The 18,252-nt window shown below is 30.8% G+C and overlaps 1 protein-coding gene across 1 annotated transcript in view; it reads left to right on the forward strand.

Moving 5' to 3' along the window:
- LOC129226052 (heterogeneous nuclear ribonucleoprotein 27C-like) overlaps nt 1–18,252 on the forward strand; it is a 60,444-nt gene that overhangs the window by 30,834 nt on the left and 11,358 nt on the right. The window contains exons 7-10 of the mRNA XM_054860632.1: nt 3,915–3,997; nt 10,576–10,858; nt 11,956–11,976; nt 15,175–15,276. Coding sequence (XP_054716607.1) covers nt 3,915–3,997; nt 10,576–10,858; nt 11,956–11,976; nt 15,175–15,276 — 489 coding nt within the window. The remainder of the gene's footprint in view (nt 1–3,914; nt 3,998–10,575; nt 10,859–11,955; nt 11,977–15,174; nt 15,277–18,252) is intronic.

Consider the following 18,252-nt stretch of genomic DNA (forward strand, 5'->3'; position numbering starts at 1 on the left):
AGTATTTTCTCCTTTGAACTTGCATAATTAATGTGCAAAACATTTTTTCAATTTAAATCAGTATTTTGTATTCAGTACATGGTTCATATTGATGTATTATTAGAGTAATTGTATAGGAATATTTTAAGAATAAAAATATTTTAGGATATGTTTTAGCTAATATCACTTGATTACTGCTTCATTTTCAAATTATTGATAAATGTATTTTATGTTAATTTTGTATAGTAATGTATTGACTAAGCTTATTTGCATTTGATTCAAGTAGCATAATTTTCTGCCCATTATCTGGGTTTCCAGATAGTTTGCATCAATTGTATTATTGATAAAAGAACCATTCGTTTTGCAATTTGCTGCAACGTATAGTGTTGCTGTTCCATAATAGCAATTCTTCATTGCATACAACATGTCTAATTATCTGAAATAACAATTTTTAAAATAAATTTCTGCATTAACCAATGCAGTGGAGAACTAATTATATGGAATGCTCAAAAACCATGGATATTTGAATCTATCTGCTTACTCGATAACTAAAAAAAGTCTTTACCCATAGTTCGTTAAACTCAAATCATAATAAAAGATTTTTTAAATTATATTAAAAATTAAAACAAAGCAATACTTTAAAGCCTAAAAATCATAAACATTCACAGTATAAGAAAAAAAACTGGACAAAAAGATGGAAATGTGCTAGTGATAAATAGATAAACAAAAAATAAACTTCTTATTTATGTAGTTTGTATTTCTGAAGTTAAAAAAAAATTTTGCTAGTTTGTCGCGCAGTCGGCAAAACAAAATTTTCACTACAATTTGAGTGTTCTAAGTGGATTTTGACTATTTCAAGCATTGAAAATTCAGTAATTTATGCAGTTCCAGTTGCTGGGATTCCTCGTTGAGAGTACACCATTTTTTTTGGGTAAAATGCAAGAAAATTTGTTTTATTGCCCAGCTTTCTATTCAACCCTTATAGTCTGTATTTTGCAGCTTTCCTTTTTAAAAAAAATTTCAGCTTGTACTATACCTCTAAAGTTTTTTTGTTTTAATATATGGTTACATAATTTCTTGCATCTTTGGGTTACAAATATGTTTACTTACGAATGTGTTCTAAGTAGCATGTAAAAGACATTTGTGATGCCGACAATGGATTAGAAAGTTAAACCTTTGTGTTTTTTTTTCTGTTAAGGAAAAAAAGAGAAAAACACAAACAGTTGCGGATAAATCACTTCAATGTAATTTGGACATTCTTAACATATAAAACTACAGATAATTGGCAAGAAGTTATGGTATTTTTCATAGAATTAAAACATTGCATGACATTTTGACTTAGTTATTTGAATTTGTAAGTGTGTTCAGTTATTAATTATATCACCAGAGTTTGTTTTGACCATTTTCTTTAATATTGCACACATTAAATATCACTTTTGAAATATTTAAATGTAAGCATTTATTCAAAATTCATAGAGTTTTTTAAAGCTAATTTGTAAGGGCTAGTTCAGATAATTTACCTATAAATGATTATAGATAGAATTAATGACCGAAGTATAATTATTTTAAAAAATCAATCAATACTATGGGGTGGTACTTGCCAGGGATGCACAAAATTTTAGGATTTTTAAAACTGGTTTTATTTTTTGCATGTTCATGTTGTTGGAAGAATATCTCCTGGAATCGATATTTTTAAATATTGTTATGATTATTTGTTTTTTAAATAAATTATATAGTCTATAACAGCCCTATATTGAAGTATGAAATATGTTATTCTTGAATTAAGCATGCTGAGTTTCTTACTTTTAATGACCCAGTACCACCCCTGAATTGTTAAAAACCAAAAGTATATGCAAGGTTTATGTACACAAATAAACAAGTATTAGTTTTAAAATAAGATTCATGATGTTTTTTCCTTTATTTCATTATATATTTTTTGAAAGTTGGATTTTTGTTACACTTTGAGCTTGTAGAGATTAAAAAAGATGTTAAATTTTCCTAGATATACCTGGATCATTTTTCACGTTTCCCCTCTTTTGTTACTATGTTTGTAAGCATTCTAAATAATCTTTTATCAAAAAGTTGGATTTTTTCCCTGAACTGCAAGTTTAAAAGTTCTTTAAAATTATTTTTTTCTTTTTTTTCCTACAGTAAGCCACTCAATATCCGCTGTCTTTCACAGTTAAATGAAATATCTGATGATTAGCTGAATGTTGCTAAATGCACCCATTTTAACTTAAGAAGTGCAAAGCCTATTTTTAGACATTCATATCACTTTCTTCCCTCTCCCCAAATGGCATCAAACCTTCCAAGGTCACGAAAGCCTGACTAGTTGAAATCTGACTTTTTAGATCTACACTTCTTACTACTTTAGATTTACACTACTTATTGATTCTTAAATTAACGCTAATAGTTGAATCCTAATTTTTAAATCTACACTGCTTGCTGTTTTACACTACTTAATTATGTAAATGAGTGAGTTTTGTTCGAAGAAATTTCCCTCTATATGTTTTTGGTAAAACTTAGTTTGATCTTTTTCAGTTAGTCTGTCTGCACGGTTTGCTCTCGTAGTCTATTCACAATAATGAATGATTCTTTTTAGCTTTTACTCAAATGTTTTCATTTTTAGCTATGCTTAAAATGTGTGCGTTTGATTTTTTAAAGCTGTTGCACACACGACAGTGCTGATTTTGTCCCTATTTTGCAGATTATCCACAGAATTCCTTTATCTGCAGTTACCATGCCATCCTATTCCACGGATAATTCCGCTCACTGTCATTCAGGAAATGTGCCGAGGGAAATAAGGGTAGAAAAAGAACAAACTGGGAGTCATTATGTCTCAGTATAAAACTAAATAAAGCAGGAATCCTGTATATCAATGTAGAAATTTCCAAATCCTTTTTAAAGATGTTTAAGTATTGAACTAGAGCAGCAACTTGTATATTTTACTGTCGTTTTAAGGCTATCCCCTAAAATAATTTTACAAGAGCGTCTCTGAAGCTCTCCAGAATTTTTTCAAGAAGGAGGCGCGATTTTTTTTAAACCTTACTTCTATGTATCTGATTTACAATTGCTTGGGGAGGGGGGGGGGTGTTCCACATTATTTTTGTCTGAAACAACTTAAATATAGAGATTTAGCAAAATCAGTCCCCAAATCTTTTCCTATTCTGTTGGTAGAGGTATTCTAAAATTGTATTGTAAAAATTCAATTTCATAATGATTCCGGGGGAATAGTTGGAAACCTACTCCCTCCATCATCATTAAAGGTGGTCTGAAATTGCACTTTATGGAACTTCAGTTTAAAAAAATTACTCAAGGAGAGTCATCTAAGGCTACCTGAAAATATTTCTGAAGATAAGTTTGAACCAGATTCCTTTTCTTAGCGTCATATCCAAAATGGCCTATGCTTCAATTTTAGATCCTTAATTCAGAAAAATTGCCGTTGCATGGGCTCTCAAGAGAGGGGCGATCTCCCATCCCTTGTATTTGCGCTTATCTCTGTTCAGTTTTTGTTCCTGCTGTAAGTCAAAAAAAAGTAGGGGTGAGGTGACCCTTATTGTGTTACTTAATAGCCTTCCCTAACACATAAACCTTGTATATGCTTTAAAATTCTAAGATATTTTAAGTGACATACTTCGGAAATAGAAATCCAATTCAGTGCCTGATTTATTTATTTTTTTTTTAATGTTTAAGCTAGTTTTTTGAGGTAATATAAGAAATATAGATTTAATATAATGCAGATCTTTCATTTCAAGAAGTTGTGGTGCAATCTAATAGTGTCTCATTCAAACCAATTTCTAACCTATGTAGAATCATTTACTAGTTTTTACTTATTTAAATTGCAAATAAGCTTAGCTGTAATTAACGATGGATCAGATTTTGCTTTTTAGTTTGTAATTAAGTAGATTGGATTTCCTTTCTTATCATATGGATAGGGTTTGGATTTTTGTCCTTCGAAACTGAAGACAGCGTGAAACAAGTGTGTGCTGAGCACTTTGTGAAAATCAACGGGAAGAAGGTGGAGTTTTATAATTTAATTTTCTTATATTTATATGTGTATTTGTTATGTCTTGCTTTATATTAATTTTTATGAATCCATACTTTGAGAAAATAGATAGGAATTTTTATTATAAAAGATTCACATTGCATTTATCTTGATGGATTTTAATAATATAGTCAAATTTGTCAGAAAACAATAGTTTAAGCAAATATTACCCATTTTAGTGTTAGATATTGTAATTTACTTAATGGTTATGAATTAAAAATAAAGCTGTGAAATTTTAAAAGTAGGTCTAAAATTTGCCATATGTATTTGTTTATAAGCTTAATAGTTTTTTATAGTTGCAAAAAATCAATTTATACTTTTGTCTATGAGGAAGCAATAGTGTTGTGTTATGCTTGCAAATAAGAGATGAACTGTCTTGTTTAATTTATTGTTTTGAATGTAAAAATGGTTTCAAACCCTGATTTAATGCTGGTAAAATAACAGACATATTCAAAGGTCACATAATGATTGCTGTAAATTTCAAATTCAGGTAGGTTTAAAATTAAAGGCCCGGATTCAAATTTTAGTGCAGTCTGACTGTTCAACAGAATTTGATTATGTTTGATTAATAAACCCTTTTGCCTAATATATTTGGAAACAATAACATAGATACCATGCAGAAAGTTTAATTTTGTTTAAATGTTTTGGAGTGCCACACTTCATTTTTTTTTTTTTTTAACTTGGTCTTTGTGTTTCTATTACTGTAATTTTGGGAATGTCTTACCATAATGCCCCCGCAGCATTTATGTGTTCAAAAGTTGAATTTTCATCAGTTTGGTCTTTACGTCTGATATTTTCTTTAAAATGCTGTGCTATCTTGAACCATTGCCCCCCCCCCCTTTTTCCCCTATGTGCTTAGTTAATCGAGCATTTGCTAACTTACCGAACTAATCTCAATGCCCGTGGGTGGCAAGGGGTCTGCAGAATTTTCTTTAAAACAGACTAAACATTATTCAGACCACATGCTTTATATTATAAGTCAGAAATCAAGCACAAAAAATGAATGCTGAAAAGAGGTAGAGTCTCGACATATGTGCCCTTTATAATTCTTTACACAAAGAAAAAGAAGTATTGTCTTCACGAAGAATTTCACTCAAATTGCATTATTATCTTTCATGCGCCAACCCTACTATTATGAGTTATCAGATAATTTTGAGTTGTGTGTGCAAATACTAACTTACTATGCCACAGCTGCAGATTGCATTCGTTTGCTAATACCAATATGGCTTCACAAAAGTTTTTTTTTTTTTTTTGAAAGGAGTTTCAAAAACAAATTTATGAGATGAGGAAGACACAAGCAAATGGAGATAAATGAAATTCATTTCAAAGAATTGTTGTAAAGAGTAACAATATGTACATTTTTCAAAATGTCATCATTGCTTTTTAAGTTTTCAGGTTAGAAGATTTGAGTTTCGTTGTTTTATTATGTGTTGATAACGTTTTTTTTCATCATCTAAAATTATTTGATAAAATTAAGTGTAAAAATTCTTATATGCAAGTACATATGGCTTGTTTTTCACCTATTATCCGTAGAACAATTGCTTAAAAGTATACTATTGGTAATTATTAAATTATGTTTCCCATATTTTTAAATTATAGTATGAAATATTTTTGAATAATAAAGTTAAAGGTGAAAAAATCCAAACTAAAAAATCTAAATCTTTTTATGGAGGTAGATAAAAAAATCTCTTTAATATTTTCAAATCATTAATAATATTAGAAGTTGCTTTTTTTTTCATTTACATTTGGAAAAGTATCAATTAGATTTGAATTACGTTTTTTACATTTCATTTTGTTACTCATAATGTACTGAAAAATTTTCTAATTCAATTAATTAAATAAACTAGTTGTAAAGTCTTAAAAGAGGTTGAAAAATTCGTACTAATTGGGACCATAGATAGGTCGGATTTTCAAATTGTTCAAAAATAACCAAGAAAATACTGTTTAGGGAAATTGTATGCTATTTAATCAAATGAAGTGGTTATATATTATGCATGTACATAACATGCAATAGTCATTCCGCTACAATATGCTCAGTAGAACCTCACTTATCTTACCCTTGTTTCTCGGGGATTATCGGGATCAAAATTTTTGCTTTTTAAAAACTTTTGTACTTGCATTGATAATTTTAAGTAGTGAACATAATAAAAGTACACTAATCATTCGCTTTTGTTTTGATCGATGAATTATAAAGTGTTTTCTTGACTGCACTTTATTAGTTCTACACATGTTTCAAAGAGAAGAAAGACAGTACAAATTCTTTGTTAAGAAATGATGTGAAAAATTATTTTTATCTTGTTTAATTAATGTCTTGTAAACAATTCTGTGTAAAGTTGTTTCAGAACGCTTTTTTTTATCATAGAGGAAGTGGGCCAAAAACGGGCTAACACTTTCACTTTGGTACTTACCTATAATTACATGATGTGACAAAGTAGGTAAAATGATGGTTTTTCAAAGGGTGATCCAAATACAGGCTACTTGAGAAAAAAATATTCACTCTCATAAAAAATAAAGAGCATGAATTTTTTATTCAAAAACTTAATTAAAGATCATTTTAAATATTTTATCCAATGTCATTAACTTCCTTTTTTACTTGCGGTAGTCACATATGTTCTTTAAAAAAAAAAAACAGTTATGATGCGAGTCTTGGCACTCTTGTGACAACAATTGTACTTTTTCTTTGCAGTAGTGGATATTAGATGTACAGTAAACTCCCGATTATCAGCGGTTTGAATTATCCGTGGTTTGGATTATCTGCGGGTCTTTTCACATTTTTTTACGGTTATTAAATGTTTTCAAAATAAAATGATTGTGCTATTCTTCATTTTCAGTTTTTAGATAGGTTATTTTTTACATGCAATGTTAGCAGATGCAAATAATTTAAATGTGTGTGAGCATTATTCATATTTTTTTGCTAGTGGAGTAGTATCGCTTTTTACCTATTATTCGGATTATCCCCAGTTTTTGCTCATCCGAGGTAACCATGCCACCCTATTCTGTGGATAATCAGGAGTTTATTGTATTTAATATGGACTAGCTTGTTGGGACATTGAAGTCTGACCACTTGGTTGTGGATTCAGGGTGATGAAATCTCTCAAATCTGAAAGAGGGCTAGCCCGTTTTTAGACCATCCAGTGCTTTAAGATTATGGTGCTCTAAACCATTACAAAGAAAAAAAATATTTCAAAATAAGTGTTTTACAAAATAGCCCATATAATCATATTTGGTTTGAGCTGGAAACCACTTACTCTACTGAATAACTTAGAAATATAAAACTTAATTTGCATAGGACGTCCAAAAGTTTTAAGTTCTTCAAAAGCACATTTTTCTTACTAAACAGTTCTCAACCAAGTATGTGGGTCAACAGACAAGGTCAATTGTTCACTTCTCTTTTCCCATTTCCTGATGATCCATCAGGTTCCATTCTTGTGACTGCTCACTATCCCCTTCCCCTATTTTCAGTGGGTAAACCATATTTAGGCCCTTACCCGTTTTTGGACCACTTCCTTTAATGAACAGTAAGTTTGCTTATTTAAAGATATTCTTTACTTATTACCCACAGTACCCAAATTTTCGACTACCCGGATTGCCTTTGGTCTCAGTTTTTTCAATTGAACAAAGTTCTCCTGTAATTGTACTTTTTAACAAAAATTAATAACCCTCATTGACCTCAGAACATAAAAAAAAATTATTAAACCTTGATGGGTGTTCGGATTTTGGCCGCTCTACTGTATATAAACTATATATCATTGCCTCAGAGTAACAGTAAGATATCTTAGTGTTATTTCTGGGATTAGATATCTTACTGCGATGATATGTCCTATATAAAAAATTATAGTAAAGAAGGAATGTGTTTAATTTATTTTGTTGTTGGACACTTGCATTCAAAATAATTTTGAGAGGATAAAAAACTAATGTATTTATACTGATATAATCATAGGCGGCTTGTAAGGAGGGCAACTGCCCCCTTACTTCCAAAAGTGAAGGAGCCCCGCCCCCTCACTTTTCAGAGTTAAATTAATGATTGATTGAAAAATGAATTTTTATAGGGTGGATTGATTGATTTCGCGAAAGTAAAAACTTAACATTCCAAATACATAAACTTTTCACATCTTATTTTATACAAATGAATTTTTTAAATAGAAGAGGAAAATCTATGGTGGCCATCCATCCCAATTTTTGGTGTCATATTCCACATTTAGAAGTTATTAAATCAGTAATATTGAAAGCCATAATAAAGCCAAATTTTACAGAAAAAAATCAACTACAGCGGCCACACTCCCTAACTACTACTTTACCTTTTATTCCCCCCCCCCTCCACCCTTTTGGTGCATCAGCCGCCTATGGATCTCATAAGCAAGTTTGCTTTCATCCATCAACCGTTTTACCATCGACCAAGGGCGGATCTAGAAATATTCCGAGGAAGGGGCGGTTGAATTTTTATTTTATGTTTGGGGGGGGGGGGGGGTTGCCACAGAATTTTCGCCAGAAACAACTACACTATAGAGATTTAGTCAAGGAGGTCCCTGAACCTATTTCTTTAATTTTGCTTTGAAAGGTATATTCTAAGACTGCATTTTAAAACTTCCATTTTGTAATATTTTCGTTGGAATGCTTCAAAACCCCTTCCCCCAATTATCATGGAAGACAGTCTAAAATTGCCCTTTTGTAACTTCAATTCCAAACTTCTCTTACGTTAGATTTTATTATTGTTATTATTATTTTAGGATTTTTTCTAAAATTTATTTCGTGATTTTAGCTAAACAGATTATCTATAATACGTCTTCTACTCATAAGCACATGCTCTATTTATTAGAAAAATGATCTCACTGATAAATATTTGTGTGATATTTTGATTCTGTTAAAATTCTCATACATCCTGTTTCCAAACATACATCAATCTTCAAAATATTTATCATTACCTCTTCCGTTTTTTGACTAGGAAATTCAATGTATGACAGAGGAATTTAAATATAGTAAATGGCTGCTAAGCAGTGTAGAATGCAATTTTCAAAAATTGAAAATAGTTTCATTACCTCTACTAATTATTGAAGTTTTCATTTCTGTTCATGAGAGCTTATTGTGCAAAATATGAAAGAACGACGTTTATTAAACTTTCTGTAAAAAAAAAAAAAGAAATCCAAAGCGGAATCTATCAGCTTAAAATAATCTTTGTTTTATTATATGAGTCGGTGTTTCTTATGTTTATGATTCAGCTTCAGTTTTTAAATGTCCGTTGTTGCTTCTGTTTTTTTCTCCATATAATTTTATGACTCTATTTTGAAGTAGGGAGGGAGTCTTTATGCTCAAGAATCAAGATAAATGTTTTAATTAAGAGAAATATCGTGCAGAAAGTTTTTCTTCTCTCTCTCTCACTTTTTTTGTGATTAAAAAATATGAATCTAGATTAAAATGTACTTGGCGTTTTGCAAAAAAAAAAAAAAAAAAAAAAGAAAGAAAGAAAGAAAGAAACAATGTATCCATGTCATCATTTTAATTATTAAAAAAGCATGGCTAACATGATCTCTCTTGGTAAGACAAAAAGTCGATGTGCCGAAAAAATTCTTTCTTTCCTTGAATTTAATAATTATTTGCATTGACCTTCTTTGAAATGTTCTTTTTTTTTTTCTTTTCCAAATTTGCTTTATAATAGTACTTTAGAAGTTATGCTATCTGCCAAGTAGTAACAATTGATCTTAACTCAAAATTTTTGCTAATTGTATTTTTTAGTTTAAATAGGGAAATTTGAGACGGAATGCTAATGTTGTTTATCAAACTACATAAATTATTTAGACATGTAAAGCCCCCCCCCCTCCTCCCCCAGGTACTTGTCCCAATGCATTTTCAGGGACCCCTTAGCGATGAACAGAACTGGGTAAAATATTTTTCATGATTGCTTTTTGGATCCCCTACATGGCCCCTCTTAATTTGGGACATAAATCTTCCACTGAGCTTATGGCTGTGAAACATTCAACAGTTGCTTTTTATCAGATGTCTTTATGTCCATAAGCTCGCACCTTTTATATTTAAAGATGGGTTCCTTGTAACCTTGAAGCAAGTGTAGGGTTTTTTTTTTCTTTTGCTAACTCTGTGCTTTTTAAATGGTAGTATTTTTAGTTTTTATGAACATAACATTTTAAACTGAGAATCCTACTAATTCAAGTTTTTAATAATTCAAAAAAAAAAATTGCTATTTTTAGTTATGTTTTATTGTTTAATCCTTACATTACTTATTCCAATAAAAAAAAGAAGAAACAGTTTGCTCTGAAGAATTTTTATTTATAATTTTTAGTCAACTATGTTAACTGATTATGAATGATTTGTAAATTGCTCGGTTTTACGACTCAGATCTATATATCTCGCTAGGAGTCAAAAGCTTAAAATAATTAAAAACATGTACTGTAAAAAATTGTATTCAATATTCATTTTTTAAAAAAGTGTCTTCTTTTTTTTTCTTCTTTCATGAAAAATCTTTTTATTTACCATGAATCTACAACCAATGCAACTTCTCATTCATTTTGAATTCAAGTCATGGTTTATTTCTATTTCAGATTGAATGCAAACATGCTGAACCTAGGGATAAGAAAAGGCCTGCTCAACCAAATGCCCCTCCAAATCAGTGGGGAGGACCTCCAATGGGGCCCCCTGGGTGGGGACCTGGAGGTAATGCCCCAGGAGGCCCCGGGCCTTGTGGCCCTGGTATGGGGCCTGCTGGAGCTCCAGGTCCCATGCCAGGTCCCATGGGTCCACCGATGAATAATGGTATGATGGGACCTCCTGCTGGTGGCTATCAAGGAGGTTGGGGAGCTCCACCCCCTCCTTATGGACCTCAAGGTATAGATAGAAATGAAGTTATGATCCTTTTTTTAAAAAAGAAGCAATTTTAAGTTTTGTTCCTAAAAAAAAAAATATCCTATCTCTGTGAAATTGTTTATTGGCATTCTATTTTTTGTAAAAAATCTTGGCGCATCCTAAATTTTAGTTGTAAAAGTATAGTCCACCTGGAATATATTTTTGTTATTAATCAATTCAGACAAAAATGTCTTTCAAATTGTTAACAATTCATGAAAAATTGGGAAAATTCAGATAAATAGTTCAACAAAAACAACCAACAATTTTTTTTTCTTGTCAAAGCTTTTTGGTTTGTTTTTTTTACAATGCAAATATATTAAAATTTTAGTTTTAAAAATATAGATCCTCTACATGTCACACAGAAAGCTAGTTTGTAAATCATTTAAACAACCAGACAAATGAATAAACCAAAACAAAGCAGCTCCTAATAAATAATCTGCTGGGATAAAGCTAATAAAACATGCATTTCTATACAGATGAAGATTTAAAAAATATAAAATTATTTTCTGTTAACTTGTGAAGTTCGGTAATAAATTTTTAAAGCTTTTTTTGTTTTTGAGCAACCACATCAGGATAAACGAAAATTCGGATAATCTAGGTATTATGGATAATCTGCAAAAAAAAAAAAAAAAAAAAACACTTTAAATAAGTAGGCCTACTACATGCTACCACGAGAGAACACATTTTGTAACAAAATGGATAGAATTGTCTACATTGAATTAAAAAATGGCAAGTTTTTTTTTTTTTTTTTTTGCAGCATTTCTTAATATAGTATTGGTTTACTGTGTCCTGGTTCAAGCACTTGTAACGGTTGAATTAAGCATGGTTTTGCCAATGCTTTATTTTTAAATTAAAAAAAAAAAGTAAATCAGTGTATTGTATACTTATTGTTAAACTTGCTATTAAATTTTTTAATTATCTATGTTCACATAACTGTTTTAAGATCTGCAAATTTGATCTATATAATATAGAGATCTATATAACCGAGGATCTACCGTACTTTTTTTGTTCCTAAATTTAAAGCAAAGATTTTACTTTATGCAAGATTCATTTATTTTATCTTATTTATTTTATTATAGGTGGCTGGGGTCCTCCTCCAGGTATGTAATGTCTGATAAGTATTTAACGAATAGTATAACTTGCTTTAATTATTGCTAATGAAACCATGGTAAACTTTCAAAATTGGTTTGTAATACAACCTCTGACAATAAAATTTGGTGAATAGTCCTGTAACATTGAGGTAGATGAAATATTATAAAAAAATACCTTTCTGTCTTTCAAAATAGTCACCTCCCATAACTAGTACCACTGAAATCTGCTATGCGTATCTTGGTAACTTTGCAAAATGTATTATTTTGGGATGGGGTTCAAAAACCTTGTCACCTTTTGTTGGATGTCAGGAGTATCATCGAATCTCTTTCCTTTCAAAATAGGTTTGAGTTGGGGGAATAGGAAGAAGTTTGAAAATTGAGGTCTGGCAAGTATGGGGGATGTTCAATTTGCACCACCCTCTTATTAACCAGGAACTTTAAATTGATCTTTTCCCTTCATTTTTCTGTTCTCGATTAAAAACCAATACATTAAAGTAGCACTTTGTAAAACAAGTCTTAACAGACCACAAACACCACCCAACTGAACAACAGTGGGGGCAGATGCTCAACACCTGCCACTACGCAGATGTTGTGTTTTGTTTTGCCAGTGTGACCAGATCAGCCATTCTGACTTCATTCACTGAACTATAACCTCAGAAGTTGCATTTTGTAATACGATTATTGGGCGGTTGAATTAATTCTCGTTTTGAAACAGACTCCATTATTGGAACTGATTGTGCTAGGGAAGTAGGGGAATGTGGAGCAAAGTGAAATAATTAAGATAACATACTTTTTTCCAAATGAACTAATTCGAAATTTGTTGTGAAAATTACGGTATAGCAACAAAGAACAGTATATTATATAATAAGTCTTGAATTGGCACATTTTTTATTTTTGTCAGTATATTTGTTCCTTCAAAAGAAGTTGAAAATTTTCCCGTTTTTTTTTTCCATGGGGCATAAGAAAAATAAGATATTTTGCTAATGAAATATTTTCTATTCGATTATTAAAGATGTTTTTTGATCAAATAAATGAGTAATTAAAAGAATGACTGAATAAAAGAATGAGTGAATAAATGAAAGGAAAATAGAAAAGGAAGGAATTAACAAATGAGTTAAAATATGGGAAAAACTAATTAAGTGAACTAAATAGTGAATGAATAAGAAAATAAATGAATGTATGAAATGAAGAGAATTATGAAATGAAGGAATGTAAATGAGAAAATTAATACATGAATAAATACATAAGTGATTGATAACGGATTGAATAACTAAATCAAGTGAACTATTTCATTTCATCCTGCATGCTCTTGACTAAATGTACTGAGCATTTAAAATACAAATAAGCTAAATATAAAACACATAACTAATACACAAAATATTTAGCTGGTTTCAATCAATATTTAGGATGTTAATAACAAGAACTTCATCCTTGAAAAATTACAAATATAGACTTACATCCAAATATTACAATATGAGTAGCAATTTTTGAAAACTTTTTGTATTATCATCTTTGATTTTCAGAGGTTTTTCTTGACTGGAATAGATTACACGTGTTGCCGCATCGTTAAAATTTTACCAGTTAGATGGCACGAAAAGCAGAGTAAATATTTCACCATTTCACTTTGCCCTGATTTTTCACTTTACCCCACATTCCCCTACTATAAGAAAGTTGTGAAATTCAGTTAGTGTTATCTTGCAGAAGTGGAAACAACTGTATTTTTCATAGCACACATATGTCACATATTTTGCCAAAAATATATATATATATTTGGGGGGGGGGGGGGCATTTAGAAAAAATTGCAGTTTAAGCTCATGGAATTCTTGTGGAGACTTCCGACGATCATGCTTTGTCTGAAAACACTTGTAGAGCTCGGTTTAGAGGCTTTAAAAATTATAATTCTTATGTTAAAGATAAACAACGCTCTGTCGCACGGAGAAAGTTAGAAGTTCTACCATTGTGGAAGCAGTACTCATGATGACTCATGTCAAATGCTAGCTGAGCGTGTAGAATGATTAAGAGTTGATCACAAAAAAGTTTTGAAACATGGGAAAGCATTCAGAGTAATTCTAAAGCTAAGTCATTGAGTATCGTACCAGTTGAAGCCAAGATGTCGACTTTTTTCAACTTTTATATTGAAAAAGGGCTTTATATGAAAAATAAATTTACCATATCCAAATTGCCCAATTGTGGTATTGCAAAATAGTGTATTTGACGTGTGGGTAATTGTCAAAATTAGAGAGATTTTTCGTCCTGAAAATTCAAAAAAATTCGGCAGACTTTCTAAACTATTTTAAGCTTTAGATATGCTTGATTTGTTATTATCCTTTATTTGAACCGAAAAATTACTCGCTTTTCATTTTAAAACAACAGAATAAAAGTCTGAAATGTCATTTGCATGGATGTCTCCAGCTGCTATATGTTGTATAATGTAAACAGTTTTCAAGTATTAGAACCAGATTTAAGGTAAAAAAAGTCTATGTTTAAACGACTTTAAAGAGATTATTTATCCTGAAATATCAATTTTAAAAATAAATGTCTAATACTCCGCAAAAAACAATTTGTCCTCCATATTTCGTTTTTACGAACAGTCTAAAAAAACAAGTCCCTCTTAGGAAACCTGGCAGCCATTTTAGATTAGCAAACAAAAATAAGCCTTTGGGAAATTTGGGAACATAAGTTAAACATTAGATGAGTAAATAAATTCTATGTCATTAAAATGGATTGTAATTTTCATAATAAATAAAAATTTCTTATTGAATTTTTTTATTTTACTGATTTGCATATAACTTTGGTACCTAAATGTCACAGAAAGGACTTATGTGTTGCATTTATTATGTGGTTTTTTTATCTCATCTGAGTTCCATTTTGTCATTAGCAAGGACTTTCCTTTCCATGCCAATGATAAATGATTCAGGATATTTAACATAATTTATTATTAAAAATAATAAAATTTTTTGAAGGGAAAATTTAAATATTTAGCTCTGCTGACAACAAGTAAAGTTTACATGACACTTTATTAGCAAATCCTATTTTTTCCACAAATTCTCCAGAGAATAATATTTTTAAATTTTATTAAAAAAAAGTTGTCTATTTTGAGAGTCACCCACATAAAAAATTAATTCCAAGCAAGTTTTTTTTCATATGTTGATGTAAAAAAGAATAAGGAGCCAGTATTATTTCTTAATGAATACATTTTTCTTACAGGTGGTTATGGACCGGGATACAATTGGGGCTGCGGTCCAGGATATGGTGGTCCATATAATGGTCCTGGTCAATATCCACAGCCTGGCTATGGAGGTTATGGTGGTATGTTGTAGTTTTGTCTCCTTCTCTGTTCTGGAAATTCAAAGTTGATGTCAAAATGCCCAAGTAAAAATGCAAATGTAGTCAATAGCAACACACCAAAAGACCAGATTAGCTATACTGCACACTTTCTCTTGAATCATAAAATTAATTGTTCTTGTTACTAAATTTGGTAACATTACTAAATTTGGTTGTTTTTTTTTTTTTTTTTGGTAACAAAGGTTCTCCAACATACATGTACGTACTACCAAATGTCTACATTGGCTAAATGTGCATGCTTCATCACATGATTTTTTTTTTCGAAAGTAAACAGGCTTACATTAAATGCATTCTTTTGATCAACGTTTTGGTTAAAACAGTAACAGAATATCTTGTATCAGTGTCCAGCTTAAGTTTCAATGAAAATATAGCCTCAACTCCCTACAATATACAGCCAGGTTCAACTATCATTAAAAGGTGTGTCAACTATCATTTAAAGGTGTTAGGGTGTCCCTAAAATGTAAACAAATAATGAAATAAAATCAGTATGTTACAATATGGAAACAACAATAAAAGAAGCCCTAAAAGAAAGCAAAACTTAAAGTAAAATAACTAATTTAAATTCAATTTAATGTGGCAGGGGTTTTTTTTTTTCTGTTACTAGTTAGGGTAAGCATTTATCTGAATCTTTCTTACTTTCAAACTAACACACTTAAAAGCTGCATTTGTCTACACATTCTTGAAATGAAGAAATCTTTCCATATCTTTCAATCAGTACTGCTTTCAAAAATTTGTTAAAGGACTGTCCAATGTCCATATAAGCAATGCCACACTTTTTTAAAAATTTATTTGACACCTCCCCTTTGTCACAAAGTGTCACCAAACAATTACCCCCTTCACCTTGTCACATGTCTCACTGTATTACATATACATAATTTTATAAAAAGTGTTTTTTTGTATTAACTGAAATGTTTGATGTCACTTTTATTACCCTTCTAGCATTTTACCCGCGACTTCGCTCGTGTTGATGTAGATTTTGTCGATCGATTCAGGTTAATGGTGAATACAAGCAGAAGTAAAATAGTTCAGGGAAAGAAAAACTACATAATATGAATGAGGAAAATTGTAAAGGAGTAGAAAATAAGTTTTTTTGGGCAAGTATTTAAAAATATCCATTTGAATAAGGTCAACAGTTCTTTAATGTAGTCAACATTTCCCTTAAAACCCAATCTACGACAGATGATGCCCGGCACTACACCGACTATGCAAATTGTTGCATAACTTATTGCCAGAGTAAGGAACAGAGATCCCATGATTCATCTCTTCCTGAATAAATAAGGAGCAATACAACCAAAATTGCAAAGGTAACACTCCCAGCATTGCATCAGCAGTCGCTACAAATCCTAATTCGAATATAAACCCTAAAATGCCCCTTTAGAGTGAGAACATCAAACCTTTAAAATAACCATCAAAAAGAAGTCAACAGTTTCTAAGTCAGTAAGTAGCGTCAGCGATCCTTTTCAAAACATCTAAAAGATCGGAGTAAAACTCCTGTTAAAATCTGAGTAAGCAGAGCAATTTTTGAAAAATTTCCATTTAAATGAAAACGTATACATTGGAGAGAGAAAAACATTCCTTAAAATTCCCATATTGGAATAATGACATCACCCTTTTCAAATAACAATGATCTCTCTCGAAAATTTCCATCAAGAATAGTTACAAAAATCTTTAGCAGAAAAGTTCTAATAGCATAAATTAAAAACCCTTTAAAATAAGAACAATGTTCCGATTGTCGCCATTAGACGAAATACATCTTGAAAACGCCTGGGGCGCAAAGATTTACGAATTTTTTGTCATTAGATTGTAAATATGAACGTTTCCTTTTCAATTTGTAACATTAAATATCATTTAAAGCTGCATTAAAAAGCAAATTTGTACTCCGAAACCATTGATATCGCCACCTCCTACATAGATATATGCTGATATTTGCCAAAAGACCACTTTACCATACATTCACCGGAAACTTGCCAAGTTTATGATACTGCGTAAAATATTTGCATATTAAAATTCATAAGGTATACAACTTTTAAAAAGAGCAAATGTTCAGTACGTATTTGGGTTCTTGACGAAAATAATTTTTTTTTTTTTTTGACAGTAGCTGGGGATAAGGGGGGGGGGGGGGGGGGGTGTATTTAATGGGTTTCTATATTTTGTTACCAGAATATTTTATATTATATAGAAAGTTTCAAGCTTGTCCTTTTGGAAACCCTTGAAAGTTTGAAAAAATCCTTTACCATGTTCCAAAGTTTTTCTGGGCATGTAGTTTGGTAGTTGAGACGTTAGTTGGGAAGTTTCGGAAAATGATCGGTTTTTCATACATCAACATAGCTGTTAAACATTAATAGTCTCTGGCGTCAAAACACTTCGGGACAACTTGAAAAATTGCCAGGAGTTTTTTGTCCTGAAAGTTCCACGAAGTTCAGGCTTAGCTGAGTAATGCACAAGGGCCAAGAAGTAAAAAAAGGTGTTGATGTTTATACTTTTTGTAAAAAAAATTTAGTATAAATTGAAGACCTCCCCTCCTTTAAAACGTCGAAACTGCAGACTTGTAAAGGTATATTAAAGAAATTCCAGTCAGTAATTTTTTATCTGAAGCAACACTAACTTATGCTTTTTTTTTTTTTTGGCTATTTGTAGTTTCTAAAATGACCGTGATTCAATACAAAATTATATTACATCTAATGCACACAGTGTAATGAATTAGAGAAAAAAACAGTTTGAACCAGACTCATGGATTTAATTCTTTAAAAAAATTATTTATGCATTTGTTTCAAGCAAAATGTATCATTTTGGCAACCAAATGACTACCTGTCTTGCTGAAAATACAATATAACTCTCCAAATTTCAAGATAAGCCTCGTTTTATACTTGTAATATGAAAATACTTCTCGTTGTCTTGCTAAAACACTTGGCAAGAAAGTCTAAAAATCAAGATAAGCCA

Source organism: Uloborus diversus, chromosome 7 (assembly GCF_026930045.1).
Source record: "Uloborus diversus isolate 005 chromosome 7, Udiv.v.3.1, whole genome shotgun sequence".
Lineage (NCBI taxonomy): Eukaryota > Metazoa > Arthropoda > Arachnida > Araneae > Uloboridae > Uloborus > Uloborus diversus.